Below are 24,750 nucleotides of genomic sequence, written 5' to 3'. Positions count from 1 at the left end.
TAGTGGATGTCACTCCAAACAAAGGGAGCTGGAATCTTGTAGAGCTTTTGACAGCAGCAGTTTAGCTCAGGAATTTGTAGAAGCTCAGAGTTAAATTAGTGTTTCTGCTAGACCCACCCATGGCATGAGTACTTCAATGCAAAAAAACCGTTTGATTGCACCTGCCTGTCCCCCATTTGTCCCTTTACAAAGGTGGCAAATGTTGGTGGCAGAATTAGGAAGCTGCCTGTACAATGGGGACTCCCCTCTCATAACTTCCACTGCTAGCCTGGTCACAGGTATGTCCTAAATGCTTTGCTGATGATCTACCAAGCAGCATGTGTTTGTAGTCACTGCAGGGATTTTCTATGATACGTTAGCAGGAGGTCTGTTTAGGGTTTAGAAGTTCTTGTACGAGGTGTACTTGGAAGGTAAGATATTGTCATTACAACTAATGAAATGTTACTGACCACAAAAGGAGAGCCTGCAGTTGGCAGTGAATGGCATGGCTGTGCTGCAGTGGCAGAGTCTGAAGCATACTCCTGTTTAACAGCAGATCGTTTGGGTTTTTCCATGAATCACACTAATTTTTATTTCATGTTTCTACGTGTCTGGCTCGCGAGGCCTGTTGTCGCGATGGAGGGAAGACACGGTCACTCAATATGAGTGATCAGCAGACTTCATTTATTGTCCCTTACAGTCACCTTTTATGCCTTGTCATAATTAGCTCATACATATTACAAAAGTTAAGCTCATTATTGGTTAGTTGCCTAAATACCAAGCCCGCCCCTAGTTTCTTTTCTGTAGTTATCTGTTCCCACCTGTAACATTCTTTTCCCACCGCGATCTTCCTGTTATTGTGTAACCAGAACAGCCAAGGATAGTGTATTTTTGCTTTACTTCAGATAAGCTGAGAGCGATGTGCATTTTTGTCCAGCCAGCTGGACTATGTCTATGTGACTCTTTTCAGCTAGCCAGTTATCCACAGCCTGTAAAGGTGAGACATTAAAAATGTTCTGATATTTTTTGTAAGCCTGCATTTGACTGCTCAGAAACCTGATGGCTGTGTTCTTTCATGGCTTGGAGGGAGAAAACATACACAGTGGCCTTGGTTTCCAAAACCAGCCTATGTTTTAGGGTGCCCTTCTTAATACCTTTTGAAGGTACCTGATAATTTTTCTTACTGTCAGGGTTCAGCACTCTCAGTCACATATCTCATGTTGTGCACACTAAAATAAAAGTACCCAAATATCAGTTATGCTTAATATGCATTGCTTGTTTCTTTGGTTATTTATGGGGTTAACTGGACAGTATAGGTTGTAAGCCATTCCATACCACACGGAGTATTTCATACTTCTTTGTAAGTCTGAGCTGGCTCGTCAATGTTGTGTGTGGACTAGCAACCTTGTGATGCTCTACATTTGCCGTGCCCTTTTTTACACTGAATTGAGATTCCTGGAGGAGCCAGCAGTATCTGTGGGAGTGAAGCGGTTTTATTTGGGGGCTTATAGGTGGTGGTGACATTAAAGGAGGTTTTCATTATTTCAGCAGAGTGAAGGTGCTGGATTGTCCCAGCTGTGTATGTTCATGGGGTGAGTTACGTGTGATCCTTTATAAACATATTAGTTTACTATCTCTAGTAAGAAAGCTTTTTGTAGGATCACATGTAACTCGCATGTAAGGTTTTATTTTGAACAGCACAGCACATTGTTTTCCTAGCTATTTGCTTATAAAGATGTTTTCCAGAGCTACCTTGGGCTCCAAATGAGATGACTGTAGTAAGACTCGGTGCAAAAGAGGAACAGTGAGCAGAGACTTGATACCCAAGCAAAACTGTGTGTGAGCAGATGGAGGATGAGATCTAAAAATAGATTTTTCTCCTACTGTGACAGGCCATGTCACAAAAACATTGTGCAGACTGGCACAGTCATTTGTCTTGGGGAAAGCTTAAGAAGCAGGGCAGTTATCAGAGCAGATGGACAGAGCTCTTGTGACAGTGTTTGCACCTGTAGTATTTCTGTGGTACTGACACTGAAACTGTACATTCACCACACAATTATTTTGCTTATGTATTTCAAAATATTGGCATTTAATCCCTTAAAGCGCACCACTGGGATCACACTGGCAGTGTCTGGGGCATGGACCAGATGACCTGGTTGGTGTTTTTTTCTCTCTAAAACTGTTACTGCTTAGTGATTTCATTGTGATCAGCTTTGTAGTTCCCTGTTGAGACTGTGTGCATTAGACGGCGTGCAAACATATGACACAGAGATAACCCTTGTCCTGGAGGTCTTGCATTCTCATTTTACTGTTTTAGGAGTGTCTTGTTCTTTCATCTTAGAACTGTTGTCTCAGGGTATCAGGTCCCTAAACAGCAAAAAATGATGGCTTTGTCACCAGACGATCCAGCTTTAGTTTTGCCTGTGTTTACTTATTTCGTACAGGTTAACTTAGATTTGCTTTCTGGTTAACGAAGAGGTGAAGGAAACCAGAGTCTTTAAGCTTCAAATTAAGTAGGTTTCATAGTGGGGAAACATAATCTACCTTGAAATCTTCTATACCTACTAAGAGGATTAGAAATACTTTAAATGTTTTTGCAGCACTGTAAAGCTTCTAGTACAAATAAATGCAAGATTTACATTGGGTTTGAATATCAATGCATGGGTGAAAATGCCATGTAGTGTAGCTTGGAATGCACAGTGTTGTTACGCAGAGTTATGGACTCAGTTCTGCCCTTTTCCTGAGGAATAGTGCTTGATTTCTTCAGCAGTCTCACTGGCTCCCTTCAGGTGACAGTCAGCAAACAGCAGGAGTGTGGAAATCTAGACTTTCATTAACTTGTGCTAGCGTGTTTTTTCTCTGTGGAGCTTGGTGGTGGTAGGAAGTAATTCTCTGAAAAGGTCTTACTTTTCTCTAAACCAAAAATACGAGGGGTTTTGGACAGCCTTGAACAAAGAAATTCCCCCCCCCCCTCCCCCTTGGGAAATACAGTTGCCATTTTTATCAGCTTTGATCATTTGCTTAATGTGATGGATGTTTACTTGGAGGACAAACATTTTGCAAACTTAAAATTTTTACTTAACCATTAAAACCTTCTCCAATGCCCCTAAACAAAGCATCTTTTGCATTATTGCTAAATGTAAATATTTAACAGAAGGGAAAGCAGGTCATGATTTCCCAGGTTTTGTTTGGGAGAGAAATGTTTACTGGAAGATCTGGGAAAGCAAAGTGTTTAACCAGTGCTCCCTTGAGTATTTCCCTCTCTTTAGAACAGCGGTTTGGGCATGCTATTGTCCTGTGCTGAGTGAGTTTGCACATGTGAGTGTGGGTTACAGCAGCAGTAGGTACAGATGGCGTGATTCTTTTGTGTTTTATGCCTTTGTCCTGTGTGTGCCTTTTAAGACAGCTTGACACTTCGTATCAGGAGACACTGTTTTCAATTGCTTGTAACTCTGCTAAACATTGTAACTCTTTAGGGTGAGAGTTTATTTTCTAGGCATCTGTTTTGGGGAGTGTGGTCCGGATGTGATCAGCTCCCTTCTTCAATCTTTGCTGTGAGCAACTGTGAGAAAATGCCATTTTTGTCATGTAAACTATTTGAAAGTATGTTTAACATGTTATTTGAAGTTCTGGTGCTGTTGAGCTGAGGGGTGATGCTCTTGATGGTTTTCAAGAGTGAATGCCTAGGTCAGGGGTGATTCCACCCCCCCCCCCCCGGTCAATAATCTAAATGTGTTTGACCAAATTCCAAGTCTTTGAAAAAAGTTGGGAGTTTGCATGTGGTCTGCAGGGACTTGTTTGATACTATTGCCTTAAGTCATATTTCATATGGGAGAGAAGTCGGTGAGGGGATCGACTGGAGGACGGAACTGTCGTAGGTCAGGCAAAGAGGAACTAGGTGAAGGGATGCACAGGGCTGGGGTTTAGATGTAAGAGCAATGGCACTAGATTAGATCAGGGTGCATCTAGCTCTGTATCCCTGACTCAGACAGCGGTCAAAGCAGCTGTCAAGGAAAGTGCGAGGGCAAGCCAAGAGTATAATGATACTTCCAGAGTACTAGCTTAACCTCTTGACCTGTGTTTCAGGAAGCTAGAGGCCAGATCTTTGCATCTGTTTGTTGGATTTCTACTCTGTAACAAAGTCTCGCCAGGAGATAAAGATTTGGCTGAACAGTGAGGCACAGCAAGGAGTTGTGTCATTTGTGAAGAGTGAGAGGAGGAGCAGTAGAACTTGAAGAAGTGGAGGGTGGTGCATATAGGGCAGAAGCTATTCAGTGTGGGGAAAGAAGGTGTTACAGGACGTGAGCATCTCCCTTAGGCCTGAGATGGGTAAAGAATTGCTTTTATTCTGATATCAGCAGAAGCTGTGAAAGCTACTAGCCAAGCATCTGTCACTGGTCCATATGGGACATTGTATGCTGCTTATGGTATCAGTTAGTTCAAGTGGTAGAGGCTTGTGAGCTGAACATACAAGTTCATTTTGCTGGTGAATCAGATAAATAAATAGACATTTTCGTTTGGTTGGTTTTTTGGTGTTTTTTTTTTTTTTTTTTTAGCCTGCTTTGGGAATTACAAGCATTCTAGGCACTGAAGGAACATTCTTACGGCTGCTAAGTCAACTGTTTATAACTGCAGAGCAGTTACGACGTACCAGTGTGAAGATTGCCTGTGTAATCACGCTCTTGCCTGTGTGTATATAGGCATGAAGATGCAATCTGTTATTGTGTCATTACTGGATATTTTTTCCCCGCAGGATCTGTTTAGTGTTTGGTACGCAGGGTGCACGGCACACTGCAAATAATACAGTGCAATGGTGAACTCTGTGTGTATGTGACATCTGATCACATTCAGGTTTCATTGACCTGATGTATCCTACCTTCCCTAGGCCGCACTTAAGAATATGATGTCTCCTCTATGTAGTTAGTAAGTGTATACATAAATAAGTGCAGATAGGTGTGGTGTAGTTTGTCTACACCATTATGCTGGGAGGAAGCAGATGGTGTGAACTTGGTAGATTATCTTTTTCCTGGTACTACTTGGTGAACTGGCTGGGGTGCAGAAGTCGTATCTCTCCACCACTCAGGTATGTGCTGCGTTGGGAGCTCCCAGCAGAAGCCATGGGGAATCTTTGCTGCCTTTTGTGCCCTGATCTCCTTCCCCATGGAAGTGCAGGGCTGAAGTTGGAAGCTGTAGTTGGTGACAGGGCAGTACCCTGCCTGTGCTGTTTTGCTGCACTTATCCAGGGGGTGTAAACCAGCACCTAAGTTAGTCCCTGGGCGTTGGGAACTGCTGAGAGTCATTCATTAGGTCTCACAAGGGAAGTAGGTGTCTCACAGGCAGAAGGGAAAGGATCTAGCCTTGGGAATGTTCTGCATTTTGACAGGTAGTGTTTCTAGGTGCTTGGGCAGCAGCTGTGGGAGGAAGGATGCACATCCCGTATTTCCAGGCCTAGAGTTGTTTTTTTGGCTCTCACCTCTCCCATTGTTTTCTGTTAATGTGCAGTTGATGGGAGTATTATGATGACTGATGAAATGTGGGTTGAGGAGGCTGGAGGCATGGCAGGACTGGCGAACCTGGGAGGGGGAGGGTTCATTGCTGGAGGCAGGGTAGGGAGAGAGGTGATGGTGGCACTGCAGACAGGTGGTTATTAAGAGTGAGAGGGCTGCAAGTGGCTAGCAAGGTGCTGGGAGCCTGGCCTGTGGAGGGAGGGTTTGTCCCTCTTAGGAGTGGGCAGAGAAAAAAGGGCCCCTTCAACATCTGAAATCCTGATCCAGGCACTAATATGCAGCTCGGCTGCACTATAGAAATTCAGGCTTCTGTCCCACCAAAGATGATGCTTTTCCACACCTCCTGTGCAGCCACGTAAAACAAAGGGAAAGCCTGCAGTCAGGATCTGACCCTGGGTCAATTGAACTGGTGCTCTACTTTGGGAAAGGGGAACCAGCAAGCAAAACCACATTTTACCCCAAAATGACAGCTTAAGTTTTTGTGGGAACTATGCCAGCCTCCAAATCCCTTTGCCAAGCTGTGGAGATTACAGTTTCATTTTCCTGGGGGATTTCTCTTTTGTTCAGTGCCTTATTTTTTGCATGAATACTTGGGCCTTGGTCCTGCCACAGACCTGCTAAGCCCACGATCTTGATGCCAGCAAAGCTGAAAGCAGGAGCCTGTGCAGCTTGGGAGCTGTAAAGTGAGTCCAGCCCTGGGATGAGGTGGCTGCACTTGCTGGAGAGACATTTGTCTGCTTCGGCAGAGTCATTTAGAAATGGGCAGCACACACTCCTGGGAGCGATCAGGCTGCCTCCTGTGGGGGTGTCATGCTTGCAACTAGCCTGCGGCAGGACGGTGCATGCACCAAGATTCCGGAAAAATACTGAAGTGGCCAGTATACACAACTCTGAAATGCATCGTGGTGAGAAAGGGAAACTCAGTGTTCTTATTTGCCATTAAATGTTGTGTGGGTTTTCACTTCTGAGGAGCAAAAATTGTGTTTCAGGCCAGAATGCAAGGAATTTGGGCTTTTTTGTTGTGTGTGGGTGTTTTGTGGTTTTGGTTTGGGTTTTTTTGTTGGTTTTATTTAAATTGGGCTTTCTCTGTCTCCCTTCTAAACTGGGATGCTAAGAGAGGTTTGTATTTCCTTACTGGGACACTTGTGCAGAGCACAGTACTGGCAGAAATGTAACCTGTTCACTATGGAAAGTATTTGAGCAAATGTTTATTGTGCGTTGCCACCAGAATGCTGCAGTTATCTTGTGCCAGACGTGCACAACAGACTGCAGTGAGGAATAGGGAAACTGCTCTCATTTGTTTATTTTATCTCCAATACCATGATGCCTTGTGGTACTGGCAAGGCTGAGGTCCAAATCTCAACCCCGAGCAGTAGGTTTTTGCCCATGGTAATTCTCCTGGGGAAGAAGCAGCAGCATCTGTATCTATGTAGACAGCTGAGCTGTGTCTGCTTCCCGGCCCTGTGGGGAAACCCAGGCTGTCTGGCTGTATTTCTTTTCCTGCCTTCCTAAGCAGGTCTTGTTTCCTTGTGGGTTTTGCTTGGCATCGCTGCAGCTTGTGCTTTCATCCTGAGTGCCTTGTTATCAAGTATCAGACCCTGCACCAAACACAAAGCTGTAGGGTATCTGCAGCACATGTAGCCAGCGTGATACGTGCCTCGGTGGAGAGTCCTGTGCGCTTCTGAAGCTGCTTTTGCTGCTTCCGTGCTAAGCAGGGGCTTTTGCTGATTTGGTGTGCAATTTCAAGAATCACAAGCGAGCTGCATGACTGATTGGAGGCTGATGATCCAAGATGTTGGTGCTAGTATGGGACTGGCAGACCCAGAGATGCCATTCCTATCTGTGATTTGGTCTATCTACTTAATATGATCTTGGAAGAAGGAAGAGCTGTAAAATACCTCTGTCTTCAGATACGTGCTGCATGTGCATTTTGTCTGCTAGGTATTTAAAATATGATACATTGTAGGTAGTATGACGGAGAAGTAGGACAGCCTTATATTAGGAAGTGATTTGAATGTCTGGAAATGCAAGCCCTGGATGAGCTTAATGTAGTGACAAATCAGTGTCCATGTTTTCCCTTTGGAGAAGTGTAAATGCTGTTAATTACAAAAGCATGCATTGTTTTTTCTCAAGAGTTGTTTTCTTTTGGCAACAGGTCCAATGTTGGGACATGGTGAGAGTGCTGTGTTCTTCCTTCATTCCCAGCCTCTTGGGAGTCTGGCCTTATTTCTTACCTGCAGATCACTAGTGCTTAGGAGGATATTTCTCTTCCTTGCCTTCTTTTCCCCTTCTCAGTCTCATCTGAGGTGTCCCAGCTCTGGTTTTGTTGTTTGGATCCAAGCAGAATCTCAGTGATCCTTGGCATAACTCAGGAGTGCTGATCACCCCGTCACAAGTGCTTTTCTGGTGAAAATGATTGACTGCTAGGGTGTACTGCTTACTGTCTGCTTTTGATGTCTGGATATAGGCACTTCAGGTTTTTTAACACTTTATTGGAAATTCATGTTTTTTTCGGCTTGTACCCCTGTGTCCCCTCCTGATAGATGGATCAGTCTTGCCTTTTGGTGTGATGGTTGTGATTGTAAGCAAGGCTCAGTACTTGGTGCAAGTGTGCATTTAAGCTAGGGAGCCCTCTTATATTTGTGATTCAGTCGACTTAATTGCCGCTTTTCAATTTATAGATGCCCAAGGTCTTCACAGCAGAGTTGCAGACAGTTGGGAGCTCTGCACCCATGGGGCTGCTCTTAATATGTGTCGACTCAGGCTTAAATAATTTTCTGTGACTTATCATGACTATGACTGTCATGCATTAGAAACCACTGGGCTGAAGTGACTTCTGCAGGACTGTTCCTGGGCTCTTGGCTGCTACCAGTCTGCAAACTGGTTAGTCAATTCTTGGGAAGTGGGATGTTCCTCTCTGAGAACAAAAGCACAGTCAGCTGCTGGGTTGCTCCTGTCACAGCACACAAGAGTGGTTTATGTTAAATGTGACCGATGTTGAAATAAACCACACCTCTGTTCTCAAGTAAGAGTGACCTTTGGCAAGTCTACATCAAAATAAATAAGGTGTGATTTTAGTTATTTTAAGTTGAGTTTCCTTGGAGACAGGCCCTTAGGAACTCGTGCTGCCAGTTTCTGTGATGTTTGCTGGTTTAATATAAACAAAACTAAGAAAATTCCTCTCTTCTGTAAAATTTTATGCTTTTGTGGAGAAGTACGATCTGTGTAACAGTTTGCTGTATTCCTGGGGTGCTCTTTAAATTGATTCTGAGAAGTTGTATCAAGACTGTGGGTGAGATTTTGCATATTGTTTTGATTCCTTTTGCTAAGAGCTGTCTCAAACACAGCTGAATCTTCGTTGGAAGATGGGAAGTTTTGGCATAAATTAGTTCCTTTGGTGACCTCTTCCTGCTTTTATGTATCACGCTGCTGGAATGTGTCTCTGCTCCCCTGTGATGACCCTTGTGTGGTTTGGAACCCCTGAGTGGCTGTAGTCAGCTGTTGTAGAATACAGCAGCCCAAAGGCTGTGCTGACTTACATCAGGGTCAGATGCAGGGCAAATTGAATTTCTGGGAGACAGCTGGTTCCCAGAAATAAACCCTTTTTAAAATGACCTGTGATACATTTAAAATCAGATACCAGAGAAAATGTACCCTAATTTTTTGTCTGGATGAACCTTTTGGGGTGGAAGCCTTTCTGCCTTTGGAATGGGGCTAGAGGGATTGTTCTGCCTTTAAAACCTGTTAATCTTTAAATGAGTGTCTATGACATGCTTTAAAAAGCTGAAGCAAACACTTCTGCAGCAGTTAATCAATATTCCCTCACATCCCATTGGGAACAGTGATGCCCACACATTTGGGTAGGAGAGGTATGAGTGAAGATCTTGCATCTGTGCCGTGCAGGCAGGACCCCTGTGTGCAGTTGCCTTTGAGTCCAGCAGGCTGGAATGTAGTTATCTGAGCGCCCATGGATGGGGAAAGGGGATTTCTACCCATGCTGTGAGCAGGGACTTTCTCCCACCTCTGCTTTGTTGGCAAGGTGCAGCGAGCCCTCCAGGAACCCCAGCCCAGGTCAGTGCCCAGTTGTGGGAATGGACCTGAGCGGGGAGGGTGGTGGAAAGACACCCTTTTGCATCTTCCCAAAGGGTGTGAGTGACCATGTGGTGTGTCAGGTACAACCCCAGCTTGTGTGGCATCAGCTGCTGCAATACCACGAGGCAGCGGCTGGAGACATTCCCATCCTCAGGGCCCTGTGCTGAGGTGTACATCCCTCAGCTGTCCTTACCTGGACCATCCTCACCTTGCAGTGCGCATACCTGCCACAGCCACTCGGGCAATTGCACATTGGACTGAGGGGCTGTATCTAACGTGTATAGTAAGAGGGAGACACGGCAGCTTTGCACTGCAAATGCTTAAGACCTGCCCCTAGCTTGAGGTCGGCATCAGACACTACGTGTGGGCATTTGTATGAGGGTGAGAGGTTTGTGTGTGCCCCTTTGGGGAGGGAATTGCTGTGCGACACTGCCCACGTTCCGGGCTCAGCACAGCAGGAGATACAAGTGGGGTGCCCCAGTGCGTTGTCTCTACCTGTTGTTAGGTTTTTTTCGGGAGCATTTGCTGTCCGAGCAGCACCAGTTGGGCAGCAAAACAAAGCGCTGCTTCTTTTTCCATCTGGGACTCATGTGAGCTGACAACTTGTAAATTCAGCAGCGTATGGATAACTATATTAGCGAGACAGCTAGAGGCTTGGAGTCACCTGCCCCTCTCCTGACTGCCTCTGCCTGCAGTGGCAAGTCGTGAATGGCGTGAGGGACATCGCAAGGTGGAAGGGCAGTCTTCTGGCCAAGTATGTGCTTGCTCCGTATTGGTACTTCAGGGTTATCCTGGAGGACGGGTCTCCTCGGCTGACATATGCTCTGCAGGGGGAGGAGGTACCATTTATCAGCTGTTAGGATATTACCAATGTGCTTGGCATTGGCAGGGGTAGAAGAAATTCCTGCAAACGGTAGCAGTTTTTTCTGGAAAAGCTTCTGTATTTTCACCAAGGAATTCCCCTGAAACAATCTTTGCCTCTGCACGCTTGCAAGGAAGTAGACAGTGGCTTGCTGAGAGTGGTGCTGTGGAAACCGGCGTGTTTATAGTTTGGAAAAGGGAAGGGATTTTCACAGAGAACTTGTTGGTTGATGCCCAGGAAAAGGAGGATTAGCTGATTTAGAGCCTGGCTTGCCCCCTTACTCGGATAGCACATCCTACCCTCCCCTGGCCTGAGATACCAGGGAGGTCACAGTGTCATGTGCCTGTGCTGATGCACACTGTTCCAGTGGCCGGTTGAGGTCAACTATAGCAAGAATTAAAGTTATGAGAGGCAGTAGGTTTAAATACAGACAGTCTGGTGTCTTTATAGCTGTAACATGCCATATTTGAAAATTATTCAGATTTTTTTCTAACACTACTACCTCAGAAGTCTGGCGCTATTCCTGCTAAAGTGTCGTCTTCTGTTTTGAAGATGAAGTGTATTTGGTACTTGTGCATTGTGGCAAAGCCAGTGGAACCAAATCACTGTCCAGTTCAGTGTTCTCCAACCTAGCTTTAAATTTGAATTTTCCTGGAGTTGCTTTCTTTCTCATCCCAAGTTTACTAACCTCCCTCCAACTTGAAAAACATCCTAGAATTTAAATCAACTCCAGGACCTAATGCTGGGAACAGTCTATATTGTTGTGAATACATTTGGTTTGTAACCTAAAAAAAAGTTTTCTTCCTATTTTTCAAAGTGAAAAAAAATCATCCCAAATAGGAATGTCCCCAGTGATGAGGCCACCGGCTTCCGCTGGTGAAAAGTGGAGCTCTTCTAGTTAGCACTGGCTGAGATCCTGCCCCCAGGCTTTCAGTTTGACTGGTTTTGTTTTCGGTGTGTATTGATATAACTTATTGAAATTATGGTGTAGACTTGACAGCCTGCAGTGATTTTGCCCTCCCGCCCCGCCCCCCCCCCCCCCCCCCCCCCGAGTATTGTCTTTAGTGAGCTGTTTAAACAACCATGGAAGCATTTGCTGTTTAGCCTTTGGTTATTTATAGCAGTAAATAATATTTAATCCTTCTTGCTTTCCCCTCTCTCTCCTTACCCTATATCAAGTTAGTTTAATGTCTAAATGTTGCTTTGATTAACAGTGTCTCTTATGCCTGACCGGTCTCACGTTCACTGTGCTTTCGTTGCCAGTCCCGCAGTGTCGATAAGCAGCATGCTGTAATCAACTATGACAAGGAGAAAGATGAGCACTGGGTGAAGGATCTTGGGAGCTTAAATGGCGTAAGTAGCAAACCTCCGCAAACCTCCTGGCTGATGCAGGTGATCACGCGGCGTGCTGAGTCTGCAAGCACTTGTGCACTTACTTAATTCTACTGTTAGACCTTTTTGGGTCACTGCAACTGTTGGCATCAGTTAAGCTAAACATATGTAATTATTTGCAAGACCTGAGATGGAGGTCATGTAGCATCTCATCTTTGAAGAGGAAAGCTTTGGTAAATATTGTATTTCTTTTTCCTTTTCTTCTGATGTCCTTGCAGAATGCTTCAGGGCTCACAAAATCATAGAGCCTCTTGCAAAAGAGAAGGAAATAAGTTGAGTCTCATTTTGGGGGATGTTAATGTTAAACTGGTGAAGATTCTGGAGCAGCTGTTCAGCATGAGCAGGGTGACCTTTTGGCAATTCAGTTGTCAGTGCATGCGGTGATTTATGGGATGATGAGACATTTACTTTCTTTGGGGAGAAACTATTTAAAATCACCTTTTTTTAATAGTAAAAATTGCTTTTTTGCCTGCCTTGGGCCTGGTTTGTGTGAAGACTGAGGTATAATGTGAACCCAGAACAGGGAGCTGAGCCTGCTACAATCTTAACCCTTGCCATGGTTCTAATTCATGCAGTGGTAGTAGGCAGCTCGGTGAGGGCTCTGTCTGCCCGCCTCAATTCCGTGATTTTTAAATACACCATAGTAGTTAAAACTATCCTAATGCCATAGCATGCCTCTTTTTTGGCTGTTTCTTCATACCGGTGGAGCTATTCCTCTGCTGGAGCAGGTCTAAGCCAGATTCGCATAATTGTCTTCGCAGTAGGGGTTTTACTGCAGTCATTGTTTTGGGCTTGGAAACAGAAGCCTTCCACCTTCACAACCACAAAAGCACAAGATGAACCCAGAAACTTGTACAAAAGCAGCAGCTAAAGCAGAATTCAATTGTTCTGCCTTTTCTGGTGTCTGAAAAGAGCAAGAATGAGTGTTAATCCTTCTCAGCCTAACAGCTGAAGACACAGAGCCCTGCTGAAATGGGAGTATTTCTGGTAAGTGGCCTGGGCTCTAGATAGATCCCTGGTTCAAAACCTGTGGTATTTGACTCGTGGTGGTAAAATAACAGCTGAAAATTCTGGTTGCAAGAGAGGGAAGGCTTGTACTACTAATTCTTTTCTACTTTGACATGCTAAAGAATATGATTTTACAACGTTTTAATAGGCATGCTCAGAGAGTCAGTGGAGTAAAAGGAGTTGTAGCAGTGCCTGTCTTCTGCAGCTGGTCAAACACACTTCTGTTGGAGGAGGCTGTTATGGCCAAACTGAATTTATTTTGCATGAAAGGAACATGGGTCCTTACCTGAAAATTTTCATGAAAACTTGTTTTCCCCCCAAAACTAAGGAAGTAACTTCGGAGGGCCTTGATTTTTAATTCCATTTTCAGGATTTGCTTTTAGTTTGTATTTACTTCATGGCTTGTCAACAGTGCATTATATGGCTTTGCTGGATAATCTGGTTCATATTAATTGTCAAAATGTTTTGTATTGTTTTTATTATAATGTTCAGCTGATTCTGCAGTCTATTAAGGGTCTTTGGTTTTGAAGGTAGTGTTTCTGTCTGCAGTAAGCAGTTTCCTTGGGTTATTTCATTTGAAGTAACCATAGATGCATAAGTAACATCATCAAAAAGGGTTTTCTTGCAGGCTTTTGTTTTGCAGAAGAGTCAGCAAATAATTATTCCTGTTTCGGATCTCACTGTTGTCGAATTTTTAAATATTAAAAAATTTCATGCAAATAGGAATTTCATGCCTTTTAACCAGCTTCACTGCTTTTATTCTGAAATTACAGGCCTGTTCCCCAGCTCTTCTGTAAATTGCCAGGAAACTGGGGGCTGTTGTCTGCTGAGGTTCTAGCTTCCTGCTCTAGCATTTATTTTTTCCCCTGTGGTTAATAATTGTTTTTATCATGCTTGTTTGCCTTGGCTGAGGTGAGAAGCCAGAAAAAGACTGTGCTTCATTGGTGAAAGCATGTATATTCATTTCCTAGCATAATTTTGATTCATCAGAGCATAGGTGCATTTGTATTGAGGCTACAAAGACTCAGCAGCGGGTTCCTGGTCTGTGAGGCTGGGTGAATCCCACCTTGGGAGGCAGGGTGACTCCTGGTGTCCGTGACTGCCCCAGAAGCAGCTGAGTGCCTAATCCCCATCAGCATGCTGGTGCTTCTTCAACTGACTTCCTGATTTATTTTTATTTGGCCCAGGTTTTTACAAACGTACATGGTTTATTTGTGAAGGATGTCCGTGAGTGCTTGATTCATTCCTCCATTGTTCCGCAAGAATTGTTCCTTAGGAGGTCCCCTCGGACAGTCGGCATGTGAGACATCAAAGATACTTGTTCACAGCTATGAAGTACATTTTTTTTTTTTTTTTTTGCACCTTTGTAAGGGTAACTTAGTTTCTTTGGGCCCCAGTTAACTGCCTGGAGCACAGGAAAAATAAGTATGTGAATCCTTTGTGCAAGAGGCTTGTTGTACTGATAATATGGTGCCTTGGACAATGTATCATCAGACATCACAGGGATGCTGCTGCAAATGCTTGTTTTCCTATGCATTTTCATTTCCCCCTTCCTCTGTGATAGGCTTTGCTTGTTAAGTTAGCAGGCCTTGGGGCTGACACTAGTCTTGTTTGACATCCAGCGGAAAGCTGATTCCCAGCTCACTAATTAGAGTATGAGTTGCACCGTTTGCTGCTCTTGCTGGTTGTGAAGGGTGGAAGAGAGCCGAGAGCACCTGAAGTTCCTAACTTCAGGCACCTCATTTATGTATTCCAAGTTGGGGACTAAAATTTCATTTGCAGTTGATGGAAAGGTAAATCTTCCTAGAGGTCCCTTCAGCATCTTGCTTTGAAGCATAATTGGGGTGCTCTTAACTTGCCCATGGGAGCTACTTGCCAGTGTTGATTTTTTTCTAGGTAACTTAGCTCCTTGCCTGGCTGACTTTGTGCTAGTGCACCCTCAGTTCCTTAGGCCTGGTTGCCCTTCAGAAGCCCAGTCCATCTGAGATGCATCACCTTGATACCGCCAGTCAAAAAACATTCCTGTGTTTCTTTCCTGCAGACGTTTGTCAATGATGTGAGGATTCCTGACCAGAAGTACATCACCCTAAAACTGAATGATGTCATTCGCTTCGGCTACGATATCCTTCTCGTCTGAAGAGGGAGTGAGATGTGGTCTTTGATTGGGTTTTGTGTTGGTTGCTGCATGGAGAATTAACAGCGCTAGTTGTGACTAATGAGTAAGGGTGTTTGTTTTGCCTCCTGGAGCCTTTGGATGGCTCTTTACCAGGTGGAGAAACAAAAGCTTAAAGCATATTAGGCATGATGCCTGCTACCTTCATTGGACTTTGAATCGGGCCCTGCACTGGCAGTACTAACTGTGGAGGTAGTGACTGTGAAGGTGCCTCTTCAGTCCTTTTCTAGGGAAGGGTTGAGGTTTTTTCTTTTTATTTGTATGGTAACTAGCTGGTACGAGTTGGGGAGCAAACATATTTCATATGCTTTTGTATGAACTAACATATTCCTATTTTTTTTCATCCAGCTTGGGTGTTTTCGTTAATCATTTCACCCAAATGCTTGTTTTTCAGACAATTTGCAGGTCTTCAGCCTTAGACATTTAGCTCTGGGGCTTGTGGTCAGACCTTTGACTCTGTATGGAATGAAATTTGCCCGTGCAAATAATTGCTTCTGTCAGAAAATGTGAGAGTCAATCTGTAAATTTCACCTCTATTGAGGGAGGCTAGACTGCAGTTACTGCTTTGTTTAGAGAGTCACAAATCCTGCTAGTGTCTGCTAAAACACCTTTGCCTCCATCCCTTTCCTTTATATCCTGATGTGGCTGTATGACTGGCTACAAGCATAGATGTTGGAATGACTTTCAGAGCCTGCAGAGCAACAGTGGTAAGTAGGGGTTCCTATTGCTGCCTTTTCACATGATCTAATCCTCTTTTTTTTTTTTTTTCACTTTTTTTCAGTTGCTTCTATCTGCCAAACTTTACCCACTCAGGCTTAATTTAGAAGTAGCAAGTATCTTCTCCAGGTTTCTTCTTTCTTTTGTGGGGAAGTTTCAGTTAAAACAGTCCAGACATTTCTGAGACTAGAGGCAAAGACTATGTTTTACCAGTGTTGGGGAGGAAGTGATTGGCTGGAAAACTCTTGTGCATCCTTGACCCCAAAGTCACGTTCTTGTGCCTTTTGTTGTTCCCATGATAATCAGTTTTGCTTGCCATGCTGTAGCTTTTGAAATACTCAAAACCTTGCTGGAGCCCAGAGGGCTGAAGCAGTGAGGAGAGGTTGAGCATTCCTGGTCTTTTAGGGGTCTGGCTGCCTCCGCTCTAAGTAGCGACAGTGCAGGAACACTCACTGTTGCAACAGGGATGCTTAAACTGATGTGTGTGCAATCCTGGATCTGCTGGAAAAGGTGGCTTTCTAGGCCTTGTGTTAGATCATACTTCTGGTCTTGGTCTTGTGCTGTCTTTTTGCATTTTAAAAATAACAAATCCTTGCTTCACAGTGGTATTTCTTTTTTTCTTAAAGGGAGGTAGTTGCTGAATCTTAAAAAAAAAAAAAAAAAGCAGATTATATGCCTTCAGATCAGTATTTGAATGGGGTGCAGCTGAGTGTTCAGGCATACGTGGTGGGGAGAGATACTGAGTGCTGCCCAATAAAAGAGCACAGTGTTCTGGGATCAGGTCATTAAAGGTGACATCTCAGTGTGCATGTGATGAAGCCTGTTACAGTCCCATCAGCAGCCCCAGTTCTAGCTTTTCTTGACTTTGCGGTTTTGCAAATGTATTTTTGATGTAGCTGGTCATGTGTCTTCTGGTCTCTAGATGCGTGGGGAAGCTTGTAGATTTGCTGTGAACCCCAGTCTAGCGAAGGCATAAACCAGCGCCTAGAGCATGGGTAGGTTTTAATGGCTGCAATACAGGTTTAAACTTTTTGTATAGAAAGCAATTCTAAGCACTAAGCAGCTGAGTTGGAAGTGCTTAGTCCTGCAGCCCTTACATGGATATTCATGTGCAATGAATGATTGCATTTATGAATTAATGGAATTTATTGCCCTCAGCAGGAAAACTTCAAAGAATGTAGGTTTTAGTCATCTTTTTACTTCTGCATAGTTGCCATGGCAGTTAAAATCTCTTCCACCCCTTTGCTGCTTCAGTGCCAGTCCTTTTAGCAGCGCTTTGTGTACCACGTTAAGCTCAGTGTGGATGACAGCATCTCCTGAGGTCTCAGTCTGCTCTGCGCTGTTGCATGAGAGCGTTTGTCTCTTTTCCATTTACAGTTTCACTTACAGACTGTGCGGAGTTTCCCTGCTATGCCAGTATCACTTGGTTTATTTTTAGTCTAACATTTTCCATCTTTCCTTTTTCCTCCCCTTTGCTCTGATTGGTTTGTTGATGATGACATTGCCAGATGCTTCCCCCCCCCCGCAGTGTTGCTGAGGATTATTGCTGAGGCTCAACCATGTTGAACTCCTCCCTTCCTAATAGGTCACAGCAGCTCATGACCTGATTTACTTTTCATCTCAGAAGCTGCACTGGCTGAAAGGCCTTGGCAGGGCAAGAGAGCACCATAGTCCCAGGCATCACCATCCCCAGCAGGGAGCTGAACTCTGCTGTTCACTTGTCCAGAGCATGCAAGAATGCCCTATCTTGGCCAGGATACCATGGGAAGAGAGTGATTTGCCTGGAGCTGCCAACCAGGTGGAGAGGAACGGGGTGTGCATTGAGTCAGGGGTCTGGTTGCTCCCCTGGGTCCTGCACGGAGCTGCTGGTGCTCCTCCAGGCTTCTTCTGCCCTGCTCCCCTTGTCTGCCACCCTTCAGTTGGCGTGGGTCTGGGCAGCAGAAGCAATTGCATGCTGTCTTGCAAAACATGCATGACAAAGGCCATGGTGGGATACAGCGCAGGCAACTTTTGGTATGTATTATAAGGTTCTCTGGTTTTGTGATCTCGGTTTTTTTCCATGATTAAATGCTAGATTTTTCTGTCCATCTCCAATTCCTTTGCCATTTCCTTAATGAGTTCTGTACATTCAAACATGTACGTCCTGGAACAAATTCAACACAAAGTCCCAGAAGAAGCATTAAAGGTAAGGGTGTCTGGATGCAGGTGCATTTTTAAAAGAGATTTTTTTAAGTGCTCTAGTAATGGTCAAGCAAACAGAAATATTAAAATACTCTTGACAGCAATGAAATGTTCTATAGTGTGAGTCTGTCTTTGGATTGGGACTTAATAAAACCTTACTTTGAGGGATACATTTCCCAGTTATCTCAGCTCTGATCTCTGTTATCCCTGTGCTAATATGTAATGAAGTTATTTATGATTTTATGACTACCAACAAAAAAATTTACTAAAGCTGTAATGTATTAAAGAACAGCCAGCACATTAACTTGTGGGTGAAGCACAGCAGAACTTGTTCCCTCTGAGAAGTGGAGTGCAGATGCTTTTTTCTGAGCATGGTGACTTAGGCCAGCTCCATCACACTTCCTCCAGCAGGCTTAAGTTTTCTTAATTTATTCCTGTATATCATCTCATTTTTGCCTTCAGGCTTCCAGTGTTTTTACTTACTGAATTGTCCTCGGAGTGAGGCCTTCTTTAAACAAAGGGTTCAGTAACAAGTATGAGCATCTGCTTAGCTAAGGCAGAAAAGCAACTCCCTCTAGGAAGAAAGCTGTCACGTTCAGCTGAGGGACTTGGGCTATCGGTGCCAAGCATCACCTGCCTCCTGGCTAGCAGATACTGTCGGTTTAGCCCTGGTTCCACGTTTAAGACTTGGAGGGAATTGGAAATGTAACAGCTAGAATTGGGCACATGATTCATTGAATTTACTTAGGGGTAATCTGGATGGGTATGCCCTTTTATTATTTTACTTGTAATAAACCCACTTTTAAATAGCTCATTTACTATGTTAATGTGTGAAGCCTGTTTTAAGGCAGAATCACTTTCCTAGCTGGAGAGAGCGTTTGGAGAGAAATAATTAAGATATATTTTAATTGTCTCTGCTGAAAAACTGAGATAATGCAAATGAGCACCCTGAAAGAATTTATAATGTTGCTTTAAGAACAAAGCAGGTTTTAGGATTTGAATCCTGAATGGAAAACGGCCTACGTTCTGTTTCTTCTTGGTTTGTTCTTTAAAGGGTTTCCTAATTAGCTGTTTTGCAGAACTAACTCACAGTGACCTTCTAGTGAACTAGAATTGTCACTTAGTCTTCCAAACGGGGTACTTGCAAACCTCTCAGCTGGCCTTTCTGCTGTTCTGTAGCCTCTACTCAGGTCTCTTTTTTTTTTTTTTTTTTTTTTTTTTTGGTAGAAGTTAGCTGCGCTATTTGTCTGTGTGTGATCTGTTTGTGGGGGAAAGGTGGTTTATCTTTTACATGGGCTAGTATACAGATCACAGGGGCACGCTGCAACTGTTGCTTGTTTCTGCAGCATGAGAAGTACACCAGCCAACTTCAGATGAATTACAAAGGCACAGCAATCAAGAGGGCGGAGCAGCCCATGGAGCACAGTGTCTATACTGAGTCCCCACAAGCAAAGCTGGAGAAAGGAGAGAGGAAAGCAATTACAGGTACTTGCTCTGGAACCAGTTAATCAAGATTCAGAACAAACTGCGGCTCAGCCCTGCACGGGGTCATGGTTCTGATGGTACAGTGTTGTGGGTTGCATCTAGGAGCAGTTCCAGAAGGGTCCTTTTTCTAATCCTCTGAGTATTCCAGAGTCTCAGTTTTTGGAGATTCAGCCTCCAAAAAAAAGGATCAGCTGGTGTGATGGCTCAAGCATGCCTTGTTGCAGTGTGTGTGCTGGAGAACCTGTGGGCTGAGCAGGTTTGGTAAGTTCTTTGGCACCTGTCTGGTCTATTTTTAATTTCCTAACCATGAGCTGGTGTTTGAACAGAGACGGTGACTCAGAGTAGAAAGCGTGTGGCTGCTGTGGTATGATGCTGACAGGCAGGGGAAGAAGCAACAAGCCTTTTTTAAAAAAAAGCTCTGTATGGTCTTGAATGACTGTATTTCCTAACGTGCCAAGATGTGGGATTGAAACTGACTGCCAAAGTGGGAGACATTTGCTCCAGGTTCACTGTTCCCCAGCTGCAAACCTTTTCCATTTGAAAAATTCCTACTGTTCTCCATTTCTTTACCCACTGCTGCCTTCCTTTAATGACCCTTTGTCAAACTTGCTTCCTCCCCGTTCCCTGTCGTGGTGGACCAAGACCTCCCAAGCAGTCTTGTCTCACCTAGCTTCCTATCTCCTGTACGTACACTGCCCTGGCAGGTTCTCCCCAGTTCTGCTCAGTTATCAGCCGGTGGCCTTCTAGAGCTTGGTGATGCATGGGAGGAACAAATGCAGTTTTAAACCATCCCAGTGATGGATGTCTGCCAGAGGTGGTCTTGTGGCACCGGAATGGCAGAGCGATTGGAAAGCTTTAGGGTTAACAGAGAAACTGCGCAGGGGTCTCTTGGAGGAAAAAGCAGGAAGGTGAGTGGAAGGAAGGAGATTAGCAAGTAAAAGAGTGAGGCAGCATCTTGTGTCAGGTGACCTAGAGATAGATACAGCAGCTTTCTGGAAAAGGGTACAACTTCGGGTAAAAGCTGTTAAGGGTTTGTGTGGAGTGAGTTGACTGACCTTAATCTCCCATGTATTGTCTCTATTAAAATCCCTCTAAGCTGACATAGTGTACTAAAACAGTGCAATTTTTCTCCCTGGTTTTGTTGTTGCCTCCAGCTCTATGTGAAAGTACATGCACATGCACTCCTGTGCCCAGCTACCGTTTTCCGCACCTTTTTTTTTGTTGCTTTAGGTGTGTCTGTGTGTCACCTTCCCCCATGGATGTGGCATTTGTGACACTGCCTCGCAAGCGCTCAGTTAAAGGGATGAAGCTGGTGATGATTAACCATGATACCGTGGAGGACGGGAAGAGGGGAACCTCACAGAGAGGAGCGCTCTCCAGTTGCCTTTCAAGGGTCATAGGATTTTTGAAAAGCGTTGGCAGTAACTGGGCCACTTTGCCAGTAAATGGAGCCAGTTTGCATTTGCTGCTGCCTGGTTGCATGAACATTCTCATTTTTATTCTTGCCACCTTCCAAAACACACTCTGGATGATTTTAACCTACAGAGAATAAGTGGTTGATATTTGGAACACCTTCAAAGTCAGGACGTTGACTCTTCAGCAAGGTGACCCATTTCTCTAGCGGGTGGTTTGCAGGGCTGCGTTATGTTTCTGTCACTGGTGGGCACTAGGTCTAAGGCAAAAAGGACTGTGAGTACTTACTGGGGGCCGGTGCTGAAGTATGTCACATGCAGTGGGACTGACAAACACACAAAAATCTGTGAAGTGCTGCTAACCCCACAGAATGATGGAGGAATTCAGGGCTTTGTTAAAAGTATTTTGCTGGAGTGGACTGAAGCCTGTGGAAGCAAGAGAGGGAGCCTGAGCATTAAATCAGTGCCTCCCTCCAAAAAGCACCTGTCACATGAGCAGGATGATCAGTGAGTCCCTTTTTTGTCTGCGATGTGACTAATTCACCTTGTCTTCAGCTGCACACATGCACAGTTTCTCCTTGGTTGCTTGGAGGAGTGGCAGCAATTTAGCATGATTAGTGGAAAGAAGAATGTAGGTTTTCTTACAGGGAGTGGGCTTGCTTAGTGGCAGCAGTAAGAGGCTTTGGGGAAAGAGCTGTTTTGCTAAGCCTGTAGGTATTTAGGAATTTGCATTGACTAATTAAAGCAAGGTCTGGGGTGACAAAAGCCTTTAGAAGGATCGCTTCCCAGGGCCTGAGTGGAAAAGAGGCAGAGGGAATGCAAGCTTTCAGGGAAGAGGTTTAAGAAAACAATGTGAACAATTAGAGCTGCTTAGAAATGGGAGGGAGGTGAGGGGCTGAGGATAAAGAGACCCAGTGGAGTGAATGGGAAACAGCCATTTAGCCTTTATGCGGTTGAACTTGCCAGCTTTCGGGTGTATGTTTCTTCTAAGCAGAAAATCATCAGTCTTTGTGAAATACTTGAAGCAAGAAGCTTGGTAAGCCCTATGGGTTGGACATGGATATGAATAAGAAAAGTGCCCCCAGTTCAGCTAGTTAATGCTAAAAATAGCCATCAGCTCTTAGGTTGAAAGCCTTAAGTGATCAGGCCAGGTACAGCCTTGAACTGAGCAGATTTTAAGACTGTCACGATCCCCATCTGTTGCTACCTGAGTTGAGGTGCTGGATGAGATAAGCTACTTTGTGGTCTTCTGTTCTCAACACAGTTAATCCTCAGGCTGATCTTAATTTACTTTTTTTTTGTGTAAAGCCCTCACAGGCTGATGGGACTAGCTAAGGCTGAATGTGATGACTAATCTCTGAATAACTGCTGCAGGCCCGAGTTTCCAGGGGTGGAGGTTGCTTGTAGTGTCCAGCTGAAATGGGCATCACCTGCAGGAGCAGGACTTGAGCTTCTCCTGGGATCTGTGAAATAGATTTGCTCACCAGGTTAGCGTCTGTGCCATTAGGGAGTCCTCTCAACATTGTGGCCAACTTGAAAGTCTTGTTGGTGTGTGGGGCTGAGGTCAGCAGGCAGCATGGACAGAGGCAGTGGGAGTTGTGCCCAGTTGTGAAGTGGTTTCCATGGTCCTTGGCTGCTTTCCCCATGAGATCATGGTAATAGCTATTTAGACACACAGCTCTACCCTAGCCTTTAATTTAGGGGAGTGGTGATGGTGTATTTGTTTTGCTTCTGAGCTAGGATGGTGGTACCTGCAGCATGTTAAAGATTTGACCGTGTAATTAATATAAATAGATTTGTGATTATCAGTCTGATTTGAAAGCCTCTGGAATCTGTGTATGTTCACAGCAGGTACAAAAGATCAGGGCTTAGGTTAGGTTTGCCAGGCACATATGAAATAAGTTCTGCAGCAAAGAGTCAGAGAATTGCTTTATGGTTATTCCTAGTATGTCTGAATTCTCTGTTTTGGAGATGTAAAAAAGAAGAGATGTAAGGAATTAATTTTAAAATATTATAGCTAGATCATCTTTTTTTTTTTTCCCCCAAGGCCTCTGCTGTAAGAAGCCTGCTCTGCATCTTCTGAAGACAGACATTATTGTTATTAATAATGAATCAAACCCAGTTTGACTTAAAGCAAGCTGGATTTCTCATGCTTTTGTTATGACTTGCCGTGGACAGCTTCAAAGCTGTGTGTGCTTCTGTCAGCAAAGAAATTTGCCATTGCTGCCTGTCTCATGACAGTTGGAAGCTTTGTGAGGACCTGGGCGAAGTGCAGCCCTCAGTCCTGACCACAGGGGACTCCTTCAAGGGGAATTGGACCCCTCTGCAGTGGGAGCTGCGTGCTTGTCATGAAAACTCTTCTGCCCACACGCTGATAGAAGGCAGCATTAACACAGGCTTCCTCCTTTCCCTTTCACCGTGTGGACTGTATTTTTGGTTCTGCCTGGGTGGTGTTCTGTCCAATTCACTTCTCCAGACATACATCCTTTGTATTGACACGTCTCATTTTCTCGTGGTGCCTCTCCTTCAGGTGATCAATAGTTCTGTATTAATTTAGCAGGCCATGTTCTTGTCAGACTTGTTAAACAAATGGACCTCCCTTGTTCTGTGCTAAAACAACCTTCATTTTTTCTTTTGAGTGACTGCCCCGAAGACTGAAATCCAGGAGCAGAACGTGTATATCAGTTGTCTTCCCTGTATTACACTGTCACCAGTAGCTCAGTATTTATCTAGCTGAATGCTTGTGCTGACCTCAATTCAGTTATCTAAAAGGATGGTTTTCGGGCTGTCTGCCTGAATTGTTGAGCCAAGAAATATGTCTAAATGAATTGGCACCATCTGGTTAGCCTGGCACAGAGTGCAGAGAGGTGGTAACGAGCTGCCATCAATTGGAGTAAGTCTCATGTCATTAAAATGACCGAGCAGTTAGTTTTCATTGGTGTTCCTCACTTCACTGCTGACTTGGGCAAGCCCCGAGTCTCTGCTCTTGCAAAAGCTTCCATCTTACACTAAAATATAACAGATAGGTGGTGGCTTCAGGATGCTATGTGTGTCTCAGAACACAGGCAGATGCAGTGGTCTGGATGCTGCAGGTCCAGCTTGAGGTCACTACCCAAAATGCATCCCAGCTGGTGAAGAGCAAAGCCCCTTGGCACAATTGCCTGTGTAGCTGCTCCCTGCCCTGCTTCTGTCACAGCCATCTGGTTTAGCTGCCTTCCTATCATGCTTCCCCCAGCCCCCCTCCTGCCCTCCCCTCTTTATACAATATTGTCGTGTTAGAGCTGGAGCAGGGAGAGGCGTCAGGTTGGTTGTGCTGGCAAATTAGAAGGGACAGAAGGGTCTAACATGACCAGGACAGCAAATTTGTGTAGCTCTTCTGAAATCAGGGAAATTTTACTCTGGCTCAGCATCAGGTCACTTTCAGCAGTAGCTGAGAATGAGGGTGTCTGTGTCACTTGATAATGTTATTGAAAATACAAATTAATATGAAGGCTCAGTGGAAACATTAATTGCTCTTAAAATATTGAAACTGTCCCCAGATAACAAGATACTGACTCCTTGGCTTTCCATCTGTGCTTTTTGCAGTCTTTAAAATGAAGTTCCAGTTTATTGTGGAGGCAGGGAGGGGGAAGGAATGAAGAAAAAAACCCCACAACCAAACCCCACAGAAGGGAGCAGGTGTGTTACACACGGTGTAACAGAGGGTCCCAGGTGGAGCCACATGAGCTCTGTGTGATGGGCAGCGGGGGACCTGCTGCCGTGCAGTGAGCGCAGCAGGGTGTCTCCCACCCTGGTGGCCCCAGGTCTCTGCTCTCTGGCCAACCTGATGTGCTCGCAGTAGGTGCTCCTTGACGTGCCCTGGGGTTTTGGCTTTGTGCTAGCTTTTGTCAGAAGGGGAATTTGGGGAATTTCCAAGCACCTATTAGGGCTCTTTAGGGTGGA

The 24,750-nt window shown here is 44.6% G+C and overlaps 1 protein-coding gene across 7 annotated transcripts in view; it reads left to right on the top strand.

The window, feature by feature from the left end:
• Positions 1-24,750, top strand: part of CEP170B (centrosomal protein 170B) — a 60,115-nt gene that overhangs the window by 2,310 nt on the left and 33,055 nt on the right. For all 7 annotated transcript variants that reach the window (XM_080397295.1, XM_080397292.1, XM_080397293.1 and 4 more), the window contains exons 3-6: positions 11,704-11,793; positions 14,882-14,962; positions 17,859-17,915; positions 19,258-19,396. In XM_080397295.1, the coding sequence (XP_080253421.1) occupies positions 11,704-11,793; positions 14,882-14,962; positions 17,859-17,915; positions 19,258-19,396 (367 nt within the window). The remainder of the gene's footprint in view (positions 1-11,703; positions 11,794-14,881; positions 14,963-17,858; positions 17,916-19,257; positions 19,397-24,750) is intronic.

This window comes from Falco punctatus, assembly GCF_963210335.1.
Source record: "Falco punctatus genome assembly, chromosome: 7".
Classification (NCBI taxonomy): Eukaryota; Metazoa; Chordata; class Aves; order Falconiformes; family Falconidae; genus Falco; species Falco punctatus.
Note: the sequence above shows the minus strand (reverse complement) of the source record. Positions and strands in the feature narration are given on the sequence as shown.